The sequence below is a fragment of the Neofelis nebulosa genome, chromosome 6, assembly GCF_028018385.1.
Source record: "Neofelis nebulosa isolate mNeoNeb1 chromosome 6, mNeoNeb1.pri, whole genome shotgun sequence".
Lineage (NCBI taxonomy): Eukaryota > Metazoa > Chordata > Mammalia > Carnivora > Felidae > Neofelis > Neofelis nebulosa.
Window position 1 is genome coordinate 82,062,369 of NC_080787.1, and position 19,790 is coordinate 82,082,158.

Here is a 19,790-nt window from a genome sequence, read left to right on the forward strand (position 1 = left end):
GGCAGACTGGCACCCAGCCACAGTCTCTGGGCAGCAGCAGCAGCATGGTCCCATGAACACTCCTTGGGGTGGGTGGGCACCACGCCACTGCTCAGTGAGACTCTCCTCCAGAGAGTCATAAAGGGTCAATCTGCAGTCCCTCAGAAGTGAGGGGTTGGCAAACACAGCCGCATCTGAGACAAAACTCAGGAGGGAGGTGCCGGCTGGCAACCTGATGGCTTGGTCACGGACAGTGTAAAAGCAGGGAGTGGATGGAAGCAGGAGACAAAGGAGGAGTGCCTGACTGCTGGTTGGGGGAGAACAGAATTCCATTACTAGAGACTGGGTACCTGGGTGACACCATTTTCACTCCTCCCAGACATGAGCATACAAACCTACATGTGTCGCAAAAATCCACCCCAGTAGGCTAAACTGTGCCATCTAGTGGAGAATGGAGCCGTTACACTAAGCCCCCCGCCCCCCCCAACTGGGCCAACCTCGCTCTTAAGGAACACTAGAAGACTCTCTGCTTGCTTAGTTTATGGACTATAAAATGCTTCACAGTTTGACTTCTAGGGGAAACTGATATAATTTCAATCATATTTCAGTCTGTTTGCTGGTCAATCATTTCAATTTTTTTCTTTCTTTAAAAAAATTTTTAAAATGTTTTATTTATTTTTGAGACAGAGAGAGACAGAGCATGAGCAGGAGAGGGGCAGAGAGAGAGGGAGACACAGAATCCGAAGCAGGCTCCAGGCTCTGAGCTCTCAGCACAGAACCTGACGCGGGGCTTGAACCCACAAACCACGAGATCATGACCTGAGCCAAAGTCAGATGCCCAACCGATTGAGCCACCCAGACAGCCCTCTTTTTTTATTCTTGAATACAGAAAGAGAATATCTATTTTTATTTTCCATTTTTATTAAAAATATTTTTAATTTTTTTCTACTATATTTTTTACTTTTCTTGTAAATTTTCCAAATTCTACTTTACTTCCATCATTTTATTTTGTTTCATTGTATTCATTTTTTTCAAGTTTTCAAAAGTTTTCCTTTTTTTTTTCTGTTCCTTTTTTTCTCTAACATATCAAGCTCCTTTCAACAACCAGACCAAAACACACCTAGGATCTAACATCATTTATTTCATTCTTCTGTGTGTGGATTCCAATTTTTTAATTTTAATTATTTTTTTACCTTACTAATTCCTTTATTTCCTTCAAAATGACAAAATGAAGGAATTCCCCCCAAAATTCACCCCAATGAAGGAAGAAAGGACAGCCTGGGACTTAATTAACACAGATATAAGCAACATGTCTCAACAAGACTTTAGAATCCCGATAATAAGAATGCTAGCTGGGGTTGAAAATAGATTAGAATCCCTTTCTGCGGAGATAAAAGAAGTAAAAGCTAGTCAGGACGAAATAAAAAATGTTATAACTGAGCTGCAATCTCGAATAGATGTCACAGCGGCAAGGATGGATGAACCAGAGCAGTGAATCAGCGATATAGAGGACAAACTTATGGAGAAGAATGAAGCAGTACAAAAGAGGGAGACTAAGGCAAAAGGGCACGATTTAAGAATTAGAGAAATAACGTGACTCATTAAAAAGAAACAACATCAGAATCATAGCGGTCCCAGAAGATGAAGAGAGAGAAAAAGGGGTAGAAGAGTTATGTGAGCAAATCATACCAGAAAGCTTTCCTAACCTGGGGAAAGACACAGACATCAAAATCCAGGAAGCACAGAAGACTCCCAATAGATTCCACAAAAACTGACCATCAACAAGGCATATCATAGTCAAATTCACAAAATACTCAGGCAAGGAAAGAAATCATGAAGGCAGCAAGGGGAAAAAAGTCCTTAACCTACAAGGGAAGACAGATCAGGTTTGCAGCATACCTACACAGAAACTTGGCAGGCCAGAAAGGAGTGGAAGGATGTATGCAATGTACTGAATCAGAAAAATATGCAGCCAATAATTCTTTATCCAGCAAGGCTGTCATTCAAAATAAGGAGAGATAAAAAGCTTCTCAGACAAACAAAAACCAAAGGAGTTTGTGACCACTAAACCAGCCCTGCATGAAATTTTAAGGGGGATTCTCTGAGGGGAGAAAAGATGAGGGAAAGAAAAAAAAAGACCAAAAGCAACAAAGACTAGAAAGGACCAGAGACCACCACCAGAAACTCCAACTCTACAAGCAACATAATGGCAATAAATTCATATCTTTCAGTACTCACTCTAAATGTGAATGGACTAAATGTTCCAATCAAAAGACAAAGGGTAACAGAATGGACAAGAAAACAAGATCCACTTATATGCTGTTTACAAGAGACCCACTTTAGACCTAAAGACATCTTCAGATTGAAAGTAAGAGGATGGAGAACCATTTATCATGCTAATTGTCAACAAAAGAAAGCCAAAGTAGCCATACTTATATCAGACAATCTAGATTTTAAAATAAAGACTGTAACAAGAGATGAAGGGCATTATATCATAATTAAGGGGTCTATCCACCAAGAACTAACAATTGCAAATATTTATGCTCCAAATGTGAAAACACCCAAATATATAAATAAATTAATCACAAACATAAAGAAACTCATTGATAACAATATCATAAGAAGGGACTTCAACATCCCACTTACAACAATGGATAGTTCATCTAAACAGAAAATCAACAAGGAAACAATAGCTTTGAATGACACACTGGACCTGATAGACTTAACAGATATATTCAGAACATTTCATCCTAAAGCAGAATACACATTCTTCTTCAGTTCACATGGAACACTCTCCAGAATAGACCACATACCGGGACACAAATCAGCCCTCAAGTACAAAAAGATTGAGATTATACCGTGCACATTTTCAGACCACAACACTATGAAACTTGAAATCAACCACAAGATAAAATGTGGAAAGATAACAAAACTTGGAGAGTAAAGACCATCTTACTAAAGAATGAATGGGACAAACAAGAAGTTAAAGAGGAAATTAAAAAGTACATGGAAGCCAATGAAAATGATAACCACAGTCCCAAACCCCTGGGACACAGCAAAGGTTGTCATGAGAGGGAAGTATATAGCAATCCAGGCCTTCCTCAAAAAGGAAGAAAGGCCTCAGATACACAACCTAACCATACACCTTAAGGAGCTGGAAAAAGAACAGCAAATAAAACCCAAACCATCAGAAGAAAGGAAATAATAAAGATTAGAGCAGAAATCAATGCTATTGAAACCAAAAAGCAGAACAGATCACTGAAACCAGAAGCTGGTTCTTTGAAAGAATTAACAAAATTGATAAACCCCTAGCCAGTTTGATCAAAAAGAAAAAGGAAAGGACCCAAATAAATAAAATCAGAATAAAAGAGGAGAGATCACAGTTAACACAGCAGAAACGCAAACAATAAGAAAATATTACGAGCAATTATATGCTAATAAAATGGGCAATCTGGAAGAAATGGATAAATTCCTAGAAACATATACACTACCAAAACTGAAACAGGAAGAAATAGAAAATTTGAACAGGCCCATAACCAGTAAGGAAATCGAAATAGTAATCAAAAATCTCCCCCAAAACAACAGTCCTGGGCCAGATGGCTTTCCATGGGAATTCTACTACACATTTAAAGAAGAGTTAACACCTACTCTCTTGAAGCTGTTTCAAAAAATAGAAATGGAAGGAAAACTTCCAAACTCATTCTATGAGGCCAGCATTACCTTGATCCGCAAACCAAAGACCCCATTAAAAAGGAGAACTATAGACCAATTTCCCTGATGAACATGGATGCAAAAATCCTGAACAAGATACTAGCCAACCGGATCCAACAACACATTAAAAAAATTATTCATCACGACCAAGTAGGATTTATACCTGGGATGCAGGGCTGGTTCAAAATCCACAAAACAATCAATGTGAGATATCACATCAATAAAAGAAAGGACAAGAACCACATGATCCTCTCAATAGATGCAGAGAAAGCATTTGACAAAATACAGCATCCTTTCTTGATAAAAACCCTTAAGAAAGTAGGGATAAAAGAATCATACCTCGAGATCATAAAAGCCATATATGAAAGACCCAACACTAATGTCATCCTCAATGGGAAAAAACTGAGAGCTTTCCCTCTAAGGTCAGGAACAAGACAAGGATGTCTATTCTCACCACTGTTATTCAACATGGTATTGAAAGTCTTAGCCTCAGCAATCAGACAACATAAAGTAATAAGAGGCATCCAAATAGGTGAGGAGGTTGTCAAACTTTCAGTCTTCGCAGATGACATGATCCTCTATATGGAAAACCCAAAAGTTCCACCAAAAAACTGCTAGAACTGATCCATGAATTCAGCAAAGTCTCAGGATATAAAAATCAATGCACAGAAATCAGTTCCATTCTTATACACCCACAATGAAACAACAGAGAGGGAAATCAAGGAATTGATCCCATTTACAATTGCACCAAAAACTATAAAATACCTAGAAATAAACCTAACCAAAGAGGTGAAAAATGTATACACTGAAAACTACAGAAAGCTTATGAAAGAAATTGTAGCAGACACACAAAAATGGAAACATTTCCATGCTCCTGGATAGGAAGAACAAATATTGTTAAAATGTCAATACTATCCAAAGCAATCTACATATTCAATGCAATCCTTGTCAAAATAACACCAGCATTTTTCACAGAGCTAGAACAAATAATCCTAAAATTTGTATGGAGCCAGAAAAGACCCCAAATAGCCAAAGCAATCTTGAAGAAGAAAACCAAAGCTGAAGGAATCACAATTCCAGACTTCAAAGTGTATTACAAAGCTGTAATCATTAAGACAGTATGGCACAAAAAATATACCCTCAGATCAATGGAACAGAAAAAATGGACCCACAAAGGTATGGCCAACTAATCTTTGACAAAGCAGGAAAGTATATCCAATGAAATACAGTCTCTTCAGCAAGTAGTGCTGGGAAAACTGGACAGTGACATGCAGAAGAATGAACCTGGACCACTTTCTTACACCGTACACAAAAATAAACTCAAAATGGATTAAAGACCTGAATGTAAGACAGGAAGCCATCAAAATCCTAGAAGAGAAATCAGGCAAAAACCTCTTTGACCTTGGCCACACCAACTTCTTACTTACCATGTCTCTGGAGGCAAGCAAAACAACAGGAAAAATGAACTATTGGGACCTCATCAAAATAAAAAAACTTCTGCACAGTGAAGGAAACAATCAACAAAACTAAAAGGCAACCGACAGAATGGGAGAAGATATTTGCAAATGACATATCAGGTAAAGGGTTAGTATCCAAAATCTATAAAGAACTCATCAAACTCACCCCAAAAACAAATAATGGGCAAAAGACATGAATAGACACTTCTCAAAAGAAGACATCCAGATGGCCAACCGACACATGAAAAAAATGCTCAACATCATTCATCATCAGGGAAAAATACAAGTCAAAACCACAATGAGATATCACCTTACACCTGTCAGAATGGCTGACATTAACAACTCAGGGAACAACAGATGTTGGCAATGATGTGGAGAAAGAGGATCTCTTTTGCACTGCTGGTGGGAATGCAAACTGGTGCAGCCACTCTGGAAAACAGTATGGAGGTTCCTCAAAAAAACTAAAAATAGAACTACCCTATGACCCAGCAATTGCACTACTAGGCATTTATCCATGGGATACAGGTGTGCTGTTTTGAAAGGGTACATGAACCCCAATGTTTATAGCACCACTATCAACAACAGCCAAAGTATGGAAAGAGTCCATGTGTCCATTGATGGATGAATGGATAAAGAAGATGTGGTGTGTGTGTGTGTGTATATATATGTATATACATATATATACACACATGTAATGGACGACACACACAATGGATGACGATCAAAAAGAATGAGATCTTGCCATTTGCAACTATGTGGATGTAGAGTATTATAAGGGTATTATGAGGCTAAGTGAAATTAGTCAGAGAAAGACAGATATCATATGACTTCACTCATATAAGGACTATAAGATACAAAACACATGAACATAAGGGAAGGGAAGCAAAAATAATATAAAAACAGGGAGGGGGACATGAGACTCTTAAATATAGAGAATAGAGGGTTGCTGGAGGGGTTACGGGAAGGGGGCTAAATGGGTAAGGGGCATTAAGGAATCTACTATTCCTGAAATTACTGTTGCAGTATACGGTAACTAACTATTGACTAAATAAGTAAGTAAATAAATATATAAATTTACATTAACTGAGAAAATATTTTTATTATCTCAATAGAAACACAAATATTTCCCATTTGTTCAGTGGTAGAGGGACAAAGAAAATCATCATTTTAGTCTATTAACAATAATTCCCACTAGGAATATTTCAAACATGACTTCTGAAATTATATGAAGGGCTATTTGCCAGCAACAAAGGCCCAAAAGAGAAATAAATGCTTCAGCAGTGTGTATGTGTGGGGAATGGGGGGTGGATCAACCAGAATTGAATTACTTCCCTGTTTTCCTTTTAGGAAGCTTTTAGTTATATATCTACAAGGAAGGTTTGCTTTGTCTATTTATTTATTTATTTTTTTTTTTAATTTTTTTTTTTCAACGTTTTTTATTTATTTTTGGGACAGAGAGAGACAGAGCATGAACGGGGGAGGGGCAGAGAGAGAGGGAGACACAGAATCGGAAACAGGCTCCAGGCTCCGAGCCATCAGCCCAGAGCCCGACGCGGGGCTCGAACTCACGGACCGCGAGATCGTGACCTGGCTGAAGTCGGACGCTCAACCGACTGCGCCACCCAGGCGCCCCGCTTTGTCTATTTAAAGAGGTACGTATTGAATGTGAATTATGTAAAAAGTCAGAACCGAAAGCAATCTAAATGTCCATCAACAGGGGAGCATTAGAGTATTATGTAGCCACTGTTGAAAGTGACATTTACCAAAAAAGAATGATGTCAAGGAAAAAGGGTTCAAAAATCATACATACAGAAGTTTTATAACTATGTTTTTTCAAAAGTTGTAAGACACAGGGTACTTAGGTGGTTCAGTCGGTTAAGCATCCAACTTCGACTCAGGTCATGATCTCACCATTCGTGAGTTTGAGCCCTGCATTGGGGTCTGCGCTGACAGTTCAGAGCCTGAAGCCTGCTTCATATTCTGTGTATCCCTCTCTCTCTTTCCCACCTTGTTCACACTCTCTCTCTCAAAAATAAATATTAAAAAAAATAATAAAAATAAAAGTTGTAAGACACATTCAAAGAGAAATATGAAAACTACATCAACTTGTTAACATATTGGGGGTTTTTCCTTCTTATTCTTCTGTATTTTTCTGAATTTCCTTAAGATTATCTCTTTTGGTTTTGTGATAGAAAAATTAATGTAGCTATCAAAATAATCCATTGTGAAGAAGGAAAGTGGGTACAGGTACAGAGGAAACACAGCTGGCTATGTGCCAATGACGGTGGTGATGGCACAGAGGGGTTCTAGAAACTATTCCCCTACTTTTATATTGTTTATAATTAAAAAAAAAAAGGTTTTAAAAAGAAATAGCTACCTTTCCACTACTTCTGAGGAATTGCTGTTATGGTATTAGAGTGCAATTCACTGGCTTGAGTGTTACTGGCTGGTAACAAAGTCATTAATCCTGTGTATTACGATCAGTATTAAACAGAAATTCCACCACAGTTGAATATATAATTGAATTAGGAGACCTAAAGAAATTGATTCATAAGGTATTAAGTAAACCATACTGATAACAACAACAAAAAGGACTTAAGCCTCCTGACACTTAACAGCATTTTAGTACCGTAAAGGATACTTAAGTTTGTGATGGCAAAGCAGTAGAGATTCTTTTTATTTAAAATAAATTTAATATGCAGGATTTTAGACTTGTAGCCTAGAAAAATTTTGAAATCCCCCCTAATATTGATTTTGTATAAACCAAAGATATAATAAGTATAGCATCATTAAAGTAGAGCTACCTAAAGGAGGTTCAGGCAGGTAAAGAAAATCGTATTCAAAAGATGGGCCAAGATTGCTCATCTTATTAAAGGTCTTTGAAACATAAAATAAAAACAGATATTTTTATTATGCAAAATGCCATTTACAGATTTTATGAAATAGGTAACTGGCTTGGAATATTATATTAATTGATGTGTAATTATGAGATCCCCTTGTCAGTCCTTGCCTTTGTTCTTAGAACTTAATATAAAGCAAGTTGCAGCAGGCCACTTTAAAGATTCTTTCAACAAGGCCACATGTAGCCTTTCTCTTCCTCTTCCACTTATCTCTTTGTCCTATTCTGAGAACAATAATATTTATCCTACCCTATCTTAAAATCTTGACAAAGTTAAGTGGACAAAATATTAGGACATAATGATACTGATAATTCTATCTTTACATCTTTCCAAAGCTTAGGGCTTAAATGCCTACTATGTAGCTAATTTCTTATCATTATTAATTCACCAAAAGGGTATTTTGGCTAGATTTTGTAGCCAAATGGTAAATAAATATCATTTAGAAGAACCAAACTCACAAAGAGATAGATATCTTCCTGTATCCAAGAAAGCAACTACAGGTTGGTTATATGTAACCAACAGTTCTCTATCACTGGGAGTCCTCAAATGGAAACAAACAAAAAAACCCAAAACCCACAAAAAACCTAGCAGGTAAATATAGTACAACAGTATTCAAGCACCTAGGTATATTATCTCAAAAATACCTTCAAAAACCCTAAAATTCTTTTTTTTTTAATTTTTATTATTACGTTTCTTTATTTTTGAGAAGCAGAGGAAGACAGAGCACAAGAAGGGAGGGGCAGAGAGAGAGAGGGAGACACAGAATCTGAAGCAGGCTCCCGGCTCTGAGCCATCAGCCCTGAGCATGACACGGGGCTTGAACCCACGAACCGTGAGATCATGACCTGAGCCAAAGTTGGACACTCAACCAACTGAGCCACCCAGGCGTCCCAAAACCCTGAAATTCTAACCACAATCTTAGTTCTTTTATTTGCTGTCACAGAATTAAATTTTGACCTTGTTCCTAATTTTTCTTAAAGATTTTGACATAATTGTAGTTAACAGCATAAACATCAAACAACATGAGACTTCTAATTTAATATACCACATCAGAGTAGGTACCATACAGATTTTATTATTTAAATCAATGGAATAATAGGTTACATCATATTCCATGGTTAATTTCAAGGTCTATTCTATAAATTGAAGAATAACTTTTTTTTTGTATATTGACAAAGTCAGCAACATTTTAAATTGTTAAAAATATACTTAACTCTTTTCTGGAAATTGGAACTGCAGATATTGACTTGATCAAGTTTTCTGGTGGAAGATCCAAAAGTCTGGAAAGCTAATGTTAAAGACAAAAACAAAAACAAAAAGAACAGAGAAAGATGGCTATTAGATTTGTACCATATTCAGTGGAATACTGCTTATCAATAAAAAGAATATTCAGATACTTGACAACTTAAATGAGTCTCAAATGTACTATGCTAAGCGACAAAAACCAGACTTAAAAGGCTAGATGGTGTATGATTTACTTACTTGACATTCTGGAAAATCCAAAACTGTAAGAATGATGAATGGATAGATCAGTGGTTGCCAGTGGTTGAGGTTTAAAGTAGCAAAAGAAACTGTTCACCAAAAAGGATAAATTTTGTATTTGTAAATTTAAAAATAAATGGTATAGGTGTACCTGGATAGCTCAGTTGGTTAAGTGTCCGACTTTGGCTCAAGTCATGATCTTGCGGTTTGTGAATTTGAGTGCCACATCGGGCTCACTGCTATTGATGGAGGAGCATGGGCAAGCTGAGGGCAAAATACAGGCTGGCAGAGGGGCGCCTGGGTGGCTCAGTCGGTTGAGTGTCTGACTTGGCTCAGGTCACGATCTCACTGTCCGTGAGTTCGAGCCCCGCGTCGGGCTCTGTGCTGACTGCTCAGAGCCTGGAGCCTGTTTCAGATTCTATGTCTCCCTCTCTCTCTGACCCTCCCCCGTTCACGCTCTGTCTCTGTCTCAAAATAAATAAACGTTAAAAAAAAAAAAAATTAAAGGGGCGCCTGGGTGGCTCAGTCGGTTGAGCGTCCGACTTCAGCTCAGGTCACGATCTCACGGTTCGTGAGTTCGAGCCCCGCATCGGGCTCTGGGCTGATGGCTCGGAGCCTGCTTCCGATTCTATGTCTCCCTCTCTCTCTGCCCCTCCCCCATTCATGCTCTGTCTCTCTCTGTCTCAAAAATAAACATTAAAAAAAATTTAAAAAAAAATTAAAAAAAATATATATAGGCTGGCAGACCCCTCCTCCCCCAGGTGGAATATGTGTGATATTCCTCGGACACTCCTGGCTACCCAAGAACTAAGGAAAGAGGTTTAAGTGCTTGCCATGGTAATGTGGGAAACTAAGGCAAATGAAACATTATATTCCCTTACTGCATACAACCCACTGAGAAGTCATTGAAACTGACAGAGTGACCTCCCTCTAGGAGCTCAGCTGCCTCGATGATGACCCTTTGCTAGGGGCAAAACAGAACCTTAGCTTAACATTATCCCAACCTCCAGAATCCTGTTAAGTCAGCTTCCTTTATCTCAACTGCCCCAAGATATATGCTGACAATCACACTCCAGTTTATGGCCCCCTGATATGCATCTCAAGAGTCTCAGGACTGGGGCGCCTGGGTGGTGCAGTCGGTTAAGCGTCCGACTTCAGCCAGGTCACGATATCGCGGTCCGTGAGTTCGAGCCCCGCGTCAGGCTCAGGGCTGATGGCTCGGAGCCTGGAGCCTGTTTCAGATTCTGTGTTTCCCTCTCTCTGACCCTCCCCCGTTCATGCTCTGTCTCTCTCTGTCCCAAAAATAAATAAAAAACGTTGGAAAAAAAAAAAAAGAGTCTCAGGACTGAGGTTTTATTAAACAGTAAAAAATGGTGTTTCCCTAGCAACCGCTACTCCCTGAAGGTCCTGGAAACCTTGCTTCCAAAATACCTTAGAGACTTATTCTATCCCTGACCCCCTCCCGACCTGAAGGTATATAATGAGTTACCCCTCACAACCCCAGTGCAGCTCTTCCTGCCCATGGGTCCTGTCCCTATGCTTTAATAAAATCACCTTTTTGCACCAAAGACATCTTCAAGAATTCTTCCTTGGCCATCAGCTCCAGGCTCCCCACCATCATCCCAAATGTCATCATTATCAGCAGAGTCTGCTTCAGATCCTCTGTCCCCCTCTCTGCCCTTCCTGCATTTCCTCTCTCACAAAAATTATTAAACTTTTTAAAAATAATAAATAAATGGTATTTTATTATTTATTTTTTTAATGTTTGTTTACTTTTGAGAGAAAGACCGAGCAGGGAGGAGCAGAGAAACAGGGAGACAGAGAATCTGAAGCAGGCTCCAGGCTCTGATATGTCAGCTTAGTGCCTGATGTGGGGCTCGAACCCACAAACCGTGAGATCATGACCTGAGCTGAAGTCAGATGCTTAACCAACTGAACCACCCAGGTGCCCCTAGATTTTCTATCTTAAGTACAACTAAAGTCTGCTGGCTAAACAAAAAACAAAAAACTTAGTTACAAAGGTGAATTTTTAAGGATTTCATCTGACAAATAAGTTGTGAACTTAGGTAATACAATGTTTACATTTCAATGAAAAACACAAAAAACTTTGTTTCCAGTAAAAAAGAATAACTACACAGTACAGTACTACCTGGCAACAAACTTTTCCTAAAAGTAAATTCTAAGACCAAGTTATAGTCACATGAAGATATAAATACCGAAATAGAAAATACCTTCAATAGCAGTTTTACAGAGGCACAAAAACATTATTATAGGATGTAAATTAAAAAGCCAAAATAAAGAGATTGAGGGAAAAGGAGAAATATGGGGAATCACTGTTTACAATGGGCACAGAGTTTCAGTTTTACAAATGAAGAGTTCTGGAAAAGGTTGATGGTTATGGTTGCACAACAGTCTGAATGTACTTAATTCCACTGGACTGCACATTTAAAAATACTTAAAATGGTAAATTTTATATTGTATAGGTTTTCCCATAATTAAAAACAAAACAAAAAACCTAAAGAAAGACCCTGGGATGAAGTAGTGGAAGGAAGCCTTCTTTACATAATCTCCCACGTCCCACCCATTATCAAATTAAAATGAAAAGGATGGAAGAATGGAGAGGAGAAAGAAAGGATGGTAGCTAATAAAAAGGGTAGATTGTTGGTTCTCCAGCAACAAATATACAGGACAGGCACTGCTCAAAGTTAGAAACTTTAAAAGTGACAGCCAAGAAAAGAAACAGCAGATTTTGAAGAGGAATGAAGCAGCCTTGTTTGGCAAGGCTCCTAACTTGAATTAACAATTCTCATTAATACCTCAATCTGGAGAGAAAAAAATAAATTCATTATTTTATTTGACATATTATTTATATGACCAGAGGAAGATGCTACAGAGCTGTGGGAGAGAAAGAGTAAAACAGAGAAGTGAATTCCAGTACTTTTCAGAAGTGAAGATTCTAGAGCAGCACACTAAAGTTTTCTCCCAATGGAAACAATATATTCCCCAATTAAATGGAGCAGATTCTTTTTTTCTTGAGAGACAGACACACACACACACACACACACACACACACACACACACACACACACACACAGAGGGAAGGAGGGAAGGAGGGAAGGAGGGAGGGAGAGAATGTGTGTAAGCATGCAAGTGTTAGCAGGTGGGGTGGCAAAGGGAGAAAAGGAGACTCTCAAGCAGGCTCGGTGCCACCGTGAGATCATGACCTGAGCTGAAATCAAGAGTCGAACACTTAACCAATTGAGCCACCCATGTGCCCTGAGCAGATCCTAATATGGTTTTGTATGGGCAGTAAGAATCAGAGGAGGAACTTTTATAGGAAGATGAAAAAAATATTAGAGCAAGCCAGCAAAAATTTAATATGCCAAGTCAGAGTTCATGAGTAATGTATCCAAGTCACCATGACCTACCTACCAGAGAGACAGAATGGAAATCCCTAGACTTTATATTTTTTTGTAATCATAAAAGCAAGGCGAGCCAAGAAAAAATCTCACATGGAGAATGAAGTCACCCATACAATGCAGGAACAAACAAAGTGTGGGCAGAGCTGTCAAGCATGATCAAGATGAAAAGTAGGTAAAACAAACAGGCAAACTCAAAGAGATGGGGAGGGAGGAGACAGAAGTCTAGATGGTCAAAGAACTCTTGTTTAGGGGCACCTGGGTCACTCAGTCGGTTAAAAGTCTGACTTTGGCTCAGGTCTTGATCTCATGATTTGTGAGTCTGAGCCCTGCCATCAGGCTCTGTGCAGACAGCTTGGGAGCCTGGAGCCTGCTTCAGATTGTCTGTCTCCGTCTCTGTCTCCCTCCCTGTCCGTGCTCTCCCTCTCTCAAAAATTAAAAAATTAAAAAAAAAAAAAAACAAAACCGAATGAATACAAAACATTCATCCAAAGTCTTCAAGATTTGTGAACACAATAAGGATTTTTAAGACAAAAAAAGATAAAAAGGGAATCTAAAAATTAAATACAAATTGATAATCATTTTTATTATACAATTAAGAAACACAAAGGAAGAGTCATAATTAAAAGAAAGACACAGAAGGCCGATAATTAGAGAATACAGATTTTAAAAAACACAAATGAAAGCAATTAGAAGACAATAAATAAAATTTGTATAAGATAATCCAACCTTAGGATAATTGGTGTCCCCAAAACACAAAAGAGCAGCAAAGAAGAAGACAGGAAAATAAGTACAATGGTTCTCTAGCACTCCAGCAACATAAGGATAGAGAAATAAAACCCAAAGTCACACTCTTCAAAAACTGATAGCTAAGGAAAGATGCAAGAGTCTGAAGCAGAATGGAGCAGTCTTGTGTAGCAGGGTTCCTAACTTGGTTTCTCTCATCAGAAACTATAGAGATGAAATCAACAAAACCCATGAAAAATAAGAAATATTCATAGATATATATCTTGACTCTCACAAAAGCAAGGCCTGAGAAAAGAACTATATGCAGGTAGTTTATTTGGGAGGTGACTCCTGAGGGCAGATTGAGAAGAGTGAGAAGGAAGGAGAAAAAGTTAAAGACTGCTGTCAAGGTCACTGCTACAGGCAATAAGGGCTGAATTTCCATAGCACCTCCCAAAAAGCACACACAGTATCTACCAAAATTGGCTATCCAAAAATAGGAAGCAGGAGTTTCCATTCCCCATTGATTGAGGGCTGCTATTTTTTTCTTAATGTATATTTATTTTTAGGAGAGAGACAGAGTGCAAGCGTGCACAAGTGGGCAAGAGGCAGAGGGAAACAGATCTGAAGCAGGCTCTGTGCTGACAGCAGAGAACCCAATGTGGGGGACTCGAACTCACAAACCACATGAGATTGTGACCTGTGCCGAAGTCAGACACTTAACTGACTGAGCCACCCAGGCTCCCGTGAGGGCTGTCTTTGAGGGTGTTAACTCTGCCACACTTGAACTGGGCATAGGCTGGAACTAGGAGGCTATTAGACTAGATGAGGTGCTGTTAGAAATAAGTGATTGGAGGCAGATGTGAAACCAGTCACATAAGTGGCAGCTGGAGCCAAGCAAGGTGTGACCAAAGTGACAGGAGATAAGGCAGAATACTCAATAAAATGGACAATTTCCCTGAAATGAGGAGCTAAATCTAAATTGTGGTATATTACTACAATGACACCAAGCAGTAAAATGAAAGAACTAGACCTCTCCATGCATTATTACAGATATATCTTTTTTAAGAAATTGAGGCTAAGAAACAAAAAACCCAAGTTGCAGAAGGATGATTACAGTTTGATTACCGTGAGAAATGAGCCCACTGACCCAATCAAAGGAGGGATGGGGAGACTTGGAGCACAGTGAAGTGAGGCTTGTAATCAATTTTCTTGCAAGAGCAGTGTCTGATGGACAGGCACACTTGGGGCAGTTACAGCAGACAATTTATCTTCTACCCTGGTTCCTCTTTGGTTGAGTACTACAGACGTTACAGCCTTACCTGGAAGTCGCCTATGCCCATGTAAGGCAAAAAGTAGTCTGACTGGAATAAATGTACATTTCTTGAGGTGATGCAGAGACGCCAGTTCTTTGGCGCACGCTCGTTGCAAAGCCCATGAAAAATAAGCTCATGAAATGGAGAGGGTTAAGAACAACCAGGAAGTGAAGTGTCCATGGGTTTGGGACTCCTCTGGGTGGGGGTGGGGGGGGGTGGCTGGTACATATTTCCAGTAGGTTGTAAACCTACTGTTAACTAGACAGAACAATTTTATTTGGTGTTTCTGAAAACGAATCATCTCATGTAATTCTCACAATTACCACTTACATTAAATGTAATAACTTGCAAAAATATACTATTTAGGGATACATCCATAGGTAGAAAGTGACATGCACAGATATAATAAACACAAAATCTTACATGTGAGGAAAGAGTTTTTGGCCAGGGATAGGTACCCAGAAGATTTAATAGTATTTGTAATAGTTTATTTTTTAAGTTGAGTGGTGGGTACCTATCAACTATATTTTTCTCCATGATGAAATATTTTATTAAGAAAAGAAAAACTGAATCTATAGATCAATATAAATTACTAGGTCAGGAAAGCATAATAGGGAAAATTCAACACTGAAAACACATTCTGCTTAAGTTACAAAATTTCAAAAATAAAGCACCCAATCAAGAAAACTCCAGGGATGAAATAAATGTACTGTACTTTGTAGTCATATTATCTAACCACAAAGACCATGATCTTTGTTAAAGTAAATAATTTAGTAATGATATTATACACAACTAGATTCACCCACAAGAGAAGTTGTAAACCGATATGTTTGTTTCACCTGCTCAGTTGTTTTTAATCTGAATTGCCAACATATGAAAATTCATGTTTTAAAATAACATTGGATTAAATTCAAAATCAGAACTAATGAATCTGATGTTATTGCTTTATTTCTAAAATGAAGATTTTTGATCTTATTTCTAAACATGCTAATTTTCTAATGATATAAACCTCCTCTATATATTTCTAGGGTTATTTTATTTGAGAAGTCAAAATTTCTTTAAAACAACAAATTAAAAAAAAAAAAAAAGGCACCATGAACCCTTCTGGAAGGTCTGCTTACAACAAAATCCAGCCAATTAAGCCATACCTTGGTAAGAGGATTGGAAGGAAGCATCTTATCCAATTCAATGTAAAATGAATAGGAAGCAAGTTGTGCAGATATGGCTAATAGACAGTAAGTGCTACACACTTTGAGAAAGTTACCCAAATTAGGAAAGGTAGAGGAAAGTTATACCAACCAGAAAAGTGCTAATGTCCTTATTTCTTAATGGCAAGGATTGATACTATCTAAATTTGAAGCATCAAAAATTTTTAAAAAGACTCCGAATTGTAATGTTTTTCAAAATCTCTTTTCATAAAGTAGAGGACTCACTTAGGAAATATAGCAATAATTCTTTGAGTTACATTTTGGTTTCTTTTTCTTTAAGCACAAGCAAAACTGTTTAGTATTTTCAACTTAAAACAGCATTTTGGTTACGGGGAATCATAATACTATTATGCAGTTCGTAGTTGGATATTTTCTATCACAAAATTAAAAAAACCCCTCAAAAGCCCATTACAATACAGCCCAATTTTTGTAAAAAAGCATATATAGTCTTCCTTTTTTTCTGTGTGTATATCCTCCAAGGAATGTATCTAAAATAAAGTTCAACCAATGTGGATACTGATTACTTATGGAGGAGGTTTTCCTTTTAATTGTTTGCACCTTTTTGTATTGCTTAATTCTTTACAATGACCACACATTATTTTTGCAAAAATGAGATTTTTTTTCTTTACCAAAACACAACTTTATATAAAAGTACTGTTAAAAAGATTCCTTTTGGAAATGAAGCCATATGGTTCAGATATGTGGCTTTCTGGTTATCTAACTTCATGTGGGGCTAAAACTTTCACCTAGAATAATGGATAAAATTGGTTCCCCTTTATTTTTTAATTTTTTTTTTGACTATTTATTTTTTTTCCCCCGCCCCCCTTGACTATTTATTTTTGAGAGACAGAGTGTGAGCAAGGGAGGGGCAGAGAGAGACAGAGAGGGAGAGAGACACACACACACACACAGAATCAGAAGCAGGCTACAGGCTCTGAGCTGTCAGCGCAGAGCCTGATGCAGGGTCGAACCCACGAACCGTGAGATCATGACCCGAGCCGAAGTCGGACGCTTAAGCAACTGAGCCACACAGGCGCCCCAAAATTAGTCCCCCTTTATAAAGGCTCTGGGATTGTAGTGGTGTGAGGAGGGATTCAAAATACCCTAACCTCAGAATTCTGAGGACAGAATGTAATAATGATAAACATTTATTGAATGTATACAATGTACCAAACATAATCTAAACACTATGTACAATACTAAACACTGTTTGAATTCACTGAATCCTAATGACAAGACTATAAAGTAAATAATTTTCCAGATTTTACAGAAGGGGCAGAGAACTTACATACCTGTCAAAGGAGAGAGTAGATTTAAACCCATGTGTCTTCCATGGTCAATGTTCTTAATCATTATAACTATGGTTCCCACATTTTGTTGCACAGTCCACATTGGAATGACTCACAAATCTTTAGAACACACTGATCCCTGGCTCCCACAGCCAAATATGCTGGTATGACCTGGGGAACAGGATGTAAAAAGTTCTCTGGTCTATTCTAATATGCAGTAAAGTGTGGCAACCACACCGCACTATACCTTTAGGTTTCCTGGTCTTTCCGAGTTAGTAGTTATCAAGCCTGGAGGAACATCAGAATCACCGGATGATTTTTAGAACTTTAAGTCCCCCACCTCACCCCAGACCAATGGGCCTGGGCTTAAGTATTTTTTTAAAAAAATATTTATTTTTCAGAGAGAGAGAGAGAGAGAGAGAGAGAGAGAGAGAGAGAGAGAGAGGTATAGAGAGAGAGTGGACAGAGGAAGTGAAGTGGGCTCGGCACTGACAGCAGAGAGCCTGCTGCAGGGCTCAAACCCAAGAACTGTGAGATCATGACTTAAGCCGCAGTCGGATGCTCAAACTACTGAGCCACCCAGGTGCTCTTGGGCTTAAGTAATTTATGCTTCTCAGGTGATTCCAGTCTATAAACTAGGCTTGAGAACTACTGCTTAGGAAGGTACCAGCAGTCTCTCCTCACATTACCAATCAGTGCCAAGGCTAGTGAGTGTTTTTAATGAGAGGAACATCTTTCAAATGGGTGGGGCACAAAAAAAAAAGAGAAAGAAAAATTAAGAAGCACTGTCAAGTGGTCGAATGTCAGAGAGCATGGTTTTTAATTCACCTACATTCCCATAAGTCTACAATTATTCAGGAAATCATAAGATTTTCTTTAACTGTCTCTGAACTTGGATTTAATGTTTTCTCTCATGAGAATGTTGCCTATGGGTTTCCTTATACATTTCCTTTCTTCTTTCCCCTTCAGATAAAGGTGTTTTCCTGGCATTGGGCTTCACCTAGGACTACCGCAGGTAAAACAAGGGCCTATTGATAATTACCTACTTGAGACCTCAGGATGATGAAAGAAAAAACTTCTACAGAATAAAATATACTAAAAATTACTCAAGGAGGATAATAAGACCACAACAATAAAGCTCAAAATTTTAATAGAGAAATAAAATCCACAAAATATTAAACACATTCCTTGAGAAGTAAACTAAATAACCCAAATGAATAAGGAGAAAACCTGAGGTTGAAAGCAGGGAACATTTAAGAGAGTACAAAAGTGAAAATCCACATATGCCAGATCTGGCTTGGGAACTTAAGATCAGATTCTAATGTGTAATATAATAATGGCCAATATGTATCGAGTGCCAACAACGTACCAGGTACAATTCTAAGTCTTAGATTTGGCAATATAGCATCAGAGATTTTAATATCATCTTTGACTACAAGGGTATCCAGTATGAGAAAGCACGTTAATTAAGTAGCTTGTGGGCGGTTCTCAACCATTCCTTTTCCCTCAGACACACAGGATTCCTACCCCCAGTACCCAAGTACTGAACACAAAGCCAAAAAAAAAAAAAAAAAAAAAATCCTATCATTCTGGTTCTAGACAGGTTCTAAATTCAATTAGAAATTAAATTTACCAGATTCAAGATCGAAATCTCTGATAATTTCATAAAAACTCTAATTTTGCTAATGAAAAAGAGATCCTTATGCTTTAGCATACAGGTAGCAGAACTGATATTTCTTAGGAAAATTAGCTCTGCATTTTTATCCATGTAACAGTCTATAGGCCACGAGTCTCAAAATTCTTAAAATGTTATCAATCACTCTTCCAGATCTTAAATTACTTAAACTGTGTCAATTACCCCTGGTTATTCCTTACTTCTGACTCTCAAATACAACCAGGCCAGGTATGTACATTTGCCAGCAGGAGCCAATGCACAAGCATGCCCATATTTGTACAGACTTTCTTCAGGTACAGGTCTGGATTAACTGACTCAAACTGGCAGCAAACCTGGTAACAACTGAAACTTCAGGGTACAGAAGAGAACTTCCCAAAAGATTGGGAAGGCAAGTTATTACCGACTATCTATAATGAAAGAAATTTAGCACAACTCTTGAATAACTTGTAGTTTTAAGCAGAATGGAACGCTGGCGGGCCCGTTAGAAGTACTTGTTAGGAGAGAAATACACATCTAAACAATTCAGTCATTCAGCAAAATGTTAATAACTGGTGAATCTGGATAAAGAGTATATGGAGTTTTTTGCACTATTATCATAACTTTTCTTTAATTTTGACATTCAGAATTA

General features: G+C 38.1%; 1 protein-coding gene across 4 annotated transcripts in view; it reads right to left on the reverse strand.

The window, feature by feature from the left end:
• Nucleotides 1-19,790, reverse strand: part of RARS2 (arginyl-tRNA synthetase 2, mitochondrial) — an 82,337-nt gene that overhangs the window by 57,836 nt on the left and 4,711 nt on the right. For all 4 annotated transcript variants that reach the window (XM_058734673.1, XM_058734675.1, XM_058734674.1 and 1 more), the window contains exon 2: nt 9,262-9,335. In XM_058734673.1, the coding sequence (XP_058590656.1) occupies nt 9,262-9,335 (74 nt within the window). The remainder of the gene's footprint in view (nt 1-9,261; nt 9,336-19,790) is intronic.